Source organism: Gigantopelta aegis, chromosome 5, assembly GCF_016097555.1.
Source record: "Gigantopelta aegis isolate Gae_Host chromosome 5, Gae_host_genome, whole genome shotgun sequence".
Lineage (NCBI taxonomy): Eukaryota > Metazoa > Mollusca > Gastropoda > Neomphalida > Peltospiridae > Gigantopelta > Gigantopelta aegis.
Window position 1 is genome coordinate 18,379,660 of NC_054703.1, and position 4,915 is coordinate 18,384,574.

At 38.8% G+C, this 4,915-nt stretch overlaps 1 protein-coding gene across 1 annotated transcript in view; it reads right to left on the reverse strand.

The window, feature by feature from the left end:
- Positions 1-861: 861 nt before the first annotated feature.
- Positions 862-4,915, reverse strand: part of LOC121372982 (atrial natriuretic peptide receptor 3-like) — a 48,719-nt gene continuing 44,665 nt past the window's right edge. Inside the window, exon 3 of the mRNA XM_041499421.1 lies at positions 862-968. Coding sequence (XP_041355355.1) covers positions 862-968 — 107 coding nt within the window. The remainder of the gene's footprint in view (positions 969-4,915) is intronic.

The following is a 4,915-nucleotide window of genomic DNA, read 5'->3' on the forward strand; positions in this document are numbered from 1 at the left end:
AGGTAGCTCGTTTTGATAGCGGTAAAATCAGTTGATTCTTCTAGTTTCCTGACATCATAGAGACAGTACCAGGGATTCTCAAGAAGGAAACCCAGACAGAAATAGAAAGAAGCCTTGCCCTATAGTTTATGCACCAGGCCTACCCGCTAGACCAGTGGACACATGCATATACTGATGGATCAGCAGAAGAAGCAACCAGAAATGACGGTGGGGGAATTCAAATCGACCTTAAAGATGGGGAAAAGATCTGGATGTCCATTGTAACAGGAAAATACTCCTCCAATTATAAGGCAGAATCAGAAGCCCCGAGGATTGCTGCAACAAAGCTGACCAACAATATGGAGCTCACACACAGGAGAGTTGTCATCTTCACAGATGCTATCTCTGTACTCAAAGCCCTCAAAGACCCCAAAACAAAGACCCGAATTTATTTGCTTCTACTCTTTCTGCACTGAGCTGCACCATTGAACAAACAACAATACAATGGATACCATCACACTGCAACATTCCCGGAAATGAAGAAGCAGACAAGTTAGCAAAGGAAGGAGGGGAAAATGGTCCAAGAAGAGCTACAAATAACCAATGAGGAGATCAAGGCCTTGCACAGCGCACGTACAAGAGACAGTGGTTCCTTTAACACCTATATCATAACAGCAGAGACAGTAACAACCAACTTTCAAGAGAAGACAGGTGATAATGATGCGACTGAGAACAGGCCACTGTAGACTCAGCTACAACATGGCTACCACATTCCGAGTGAGAAACAGTGGATCCTGCCAGTGTGGTACAGCATCCATGACTGTGGAACATTTCCTGCAACATTGTTCCACCTACCAGAACCAGAGAAAAGGAGTCTGGCCTTCAGATGAACCCCTGAAGAAAAAACTCTTTGGCCCCTTGTAGAACAGCAGCTTTTGTTCGAGCCACTGGGGTCTGAGCGTACGACGACGACGACGAAGAAGTTGATTCTTCACGATAAAGTCAAATAATGAAAGACGTGTCTCCAGTATAATTTAAACCCCTAAATATGTTTTAGAAATTGGCTTAACATTCGTCAAACAGTCCTTAATTTAATTAACTATTTTCCATTTCTGTCAAGTTAAGAATGAGTCGCTATGTTTAGCCAGGTGGCTTGACACACATTGCTTTCTTACCAACAACAAGCGATCCGTTCCTTCTCATCAGACACCATACACTCCTTATTAACATCTGTATGATGAATATGAAACACCATACCCTCCTCAGTAACACAAGTGTCGTGAATATAAAACATCATACACTCCTTATTAACACCTGTGTGATGAACATGAAACATCATACACACCTTATAAACACCTGTGTGATGAATATGAAACACCATATAATTCTCATTAACACAAGTGTCGTGAATATGAAACATCATACACTCCTTATTAACACCTGTGTGATGAATATGAAACACCATACACTCCTTATTAACACCTGTGTGATGAATATGAAACACCATACACTCCTTATTAACACCTGTGTGATGAATATGAAACACCATACACTCTTTATTAACACATGTGTGATGAATATGAAACACCAAACACTCCTTAGTAACACCCGTATGATGAATATGAAACACTATACACTCCTTAGTAACACCCGTGTGATGAATATAAAACACTATACACTACTTACTAACACCCGTGTGATGAATATAAAACACTATACACTCCTTACTAACACCTGTGTGATGGACATAAAACGCTATATACTCCTTACTAACACCTGTGTGATGAATATAAAACGCTATACACTCCTTAGTAACACCCATGTGATGAATATAAAACACCATATACTCCTTACTAACACCTGTATGATGAATATGAAACACCATACACTCCTTATTAATACAAGTGTCGTGAATATAAATCATCATACACTCCTTATTAACACCTGTGTGATGAATATGAAACACCATACACACCTTATTAACACCTGTGTGACGAATATGAAACACCATATAATGCTCATTAACACAAGTGTCGTGAATATGAAACACTATACACTCCTTATTAAAACCTGTGTGATGAATATGAAACATCATACACTCCTTATTAACACCTGTGTGATGAATATGAAACACCATACACTCCTTAGTAACACCCGTGTGATGAATATGAAACACTATACACTCCTTAGTAACACCCGTGTGATGAATATCAAACACTATACACTCCTTAGTGACAACCGTGTGATGAATATGAAACACTATACACTCCTTAGTGACACCCGTGTGATGAATATGAAACACTATACACTCCTTAGTAACACCCGTGTGATGAATATGAAACACCATACACTCCTTGGTAACACCCAGGTGATGAATATGAAACACCATACACTCCTTAGTAACACCCGGGTGATGAATATAAAACACCATACACTCCTTAGTAACACCCGTGTGATGAATATAAAACACTATACACTCATTACTAACACCCGTGTGATGGACATAAAACACTATATACTCCTTAGTAACACCCGGGTGATGAATATAAAACACCATACACACCTTAGTAACACCTGTGTGATGAATATAAAACACTATACACTCCTTACTAACACCCGTGTGATGGACATAAAACACTATATACTCCTTACTAACACCTGTGTGATGAATATAAAACACTATACACTCCTTAGTAACACCCGTGTGATGAATATAAAACACTATACACTCCTTACTAACACCCGTGTGATGAATATAAAACACTATATACTCCTTACTAACACCTGTGTGATGGACATAAAACACTATACACTCCTTACTAACACCTGTGTGATGGATATGAAACATCAGACACTCATTAACACCTGTGTGATGGATAAGAAAATTGTAGTTGAATAGCATCACTTCAAATGTGGTGGACATCATGGTGCTTACTTCAATGAGCTTTTGTCTCACTCACTTGCATCGCATATTTCGTGTGAGGTTTATAATAGAGTTTAAAATGTTTTCCATAAAAAAGATATTAAAGTATTAAAAAGTATATTAAATCCATTTTAACACAAGCAGTTCGTATTCTTTCACAACAAAAACCATCTGATACGTATCAATTATTAATGTCGACCGTAAATTTGCGACTGTAGTAATCTACACCACATCGTGGGACGGGCTGGTGATCATAGCAAAAGGTTACAGTTGGAATGGTAGGTACTTGTGACTGTAGCAGAGCTAAACTTGCTTATGGAACGAAGCGCAGGTTACTACTACCTGTTACCGAGTTATTTCTCTTCCTACGATACCTGCAGCAGTGTCTGTCTCCCTCAGTCTGTCTGCCTCTGTATTTGTCCCTGTCACTATAACAAATGACAGCCTGATACATGTCATTGGTTTAAGCTGAACGTCTCCTCCACCCCCCCCCCCCCCCCCCACGAAAGAAAAACGAAAAAACAGCAAGAAAGACAAAAAGAAAAGAAAGACGCACACACACAAAACAGGAGAAAAAAGGCGTTAAGAATTAAAAAAAATACGAAAACGAAAAACAGAAAAGAAAGAAGAAGGAATAGGTAAACACAAAAGAAATTAATAAAATAAAACAAAAATGGAAAACAGGAACAAAGAACTAGCCAACAAAGTAATAACTTACTAATGGGACATAACTCGATGCCGACATTTACATTTTTGTCTATGATAGATTTGCGTCCCTTGGAATTCGCAACGCGTTCGTCGGAATTTTACAGGCGCTTGGAAATAATTGGACTGGTTAGGCACCCCCAACACCCACCCCTTATATTCGCACCTGCGTAATTTCTTTCAGTGCACCCGATCGAGGGCCTTTGGGATGCAACGTAGAATGCGTACTGTAGACAATGCACGCTACACACCAGCATGGGCGGTAAAGATCAAGAGCCTTAGGATGTGTACAAGCGATTTTATTGTTGTCTTGTTTACAGTCAGGTGATACAAAATCAAATGTGGGCCAAAAAGCCAAAATGTAGAAAACAAGGTAATAACTTTTAAAAGGAAAGTGAAAGTGAATTAAAATATTTTAACAATAATATCGTGGCGCCGAGACATGCGAATACCCCACCACCATTTGTGCAGTCCTTGGTTCGCCGCTGTAATACTCCCATATTTGTTTGGTATTAGCTAAAAACAAACAAACAAACAAAAACAATTTCTTCCCCAGAAAATTAAGAAAAGAAGAAAATGACTGGTTAATAAATATGATTTGTCTACGGCCCTTGCGATCTTACACATCACAATAATATACATTGTAAACTGTTGGTGGGACTGTCCTGTAATATGACTAGTTAATAAACAGTATTTGTGTGCGGTCCTTGCGCTCATACACATCACAATAATATACATTGTAAACTGTTGGTGGGACTGTCCTGTAATATGACTAGTTAATAAACAGTATTTGTGTGCGGTCCTTGCACTCATACACATCACAATAATATACATTGTAAACTGTTGGTGGGACTGTCCTGTAATATGACTAGTTAATAAACAGTATTTGTGTGCGGTCCTTGTGCTCACACACATAACAATATACATTGTAAACTGTTGGTGGGACTGTCCTGTAATATGACTAGTTAATACACATTATTGTGCATGCATCAAAAAGGCAATTATCACACCCGCAAATCTAATGACGTCAGTATAATAAGACATTCAACCGGAATTATGTAGTTCCGTTGAAAAGCACTTCAGTTGACAATGAACATAACCATATTAAATGTTTCAATTTGCGAGCACAACAGAACTTGGACATATACAAACCTCCACATCGTTCTCTCTTAAATACACGTACTAAGTGTCAGGATATGCGTGTTAATGGACGGGTTTAGGTTTGATATGCAGGTGACCACAGTGGGGCGACCAATGAGATGTGTTTAAATCGATCATCTCTCAGAGACCTGTAAAAAATTCCGAGGC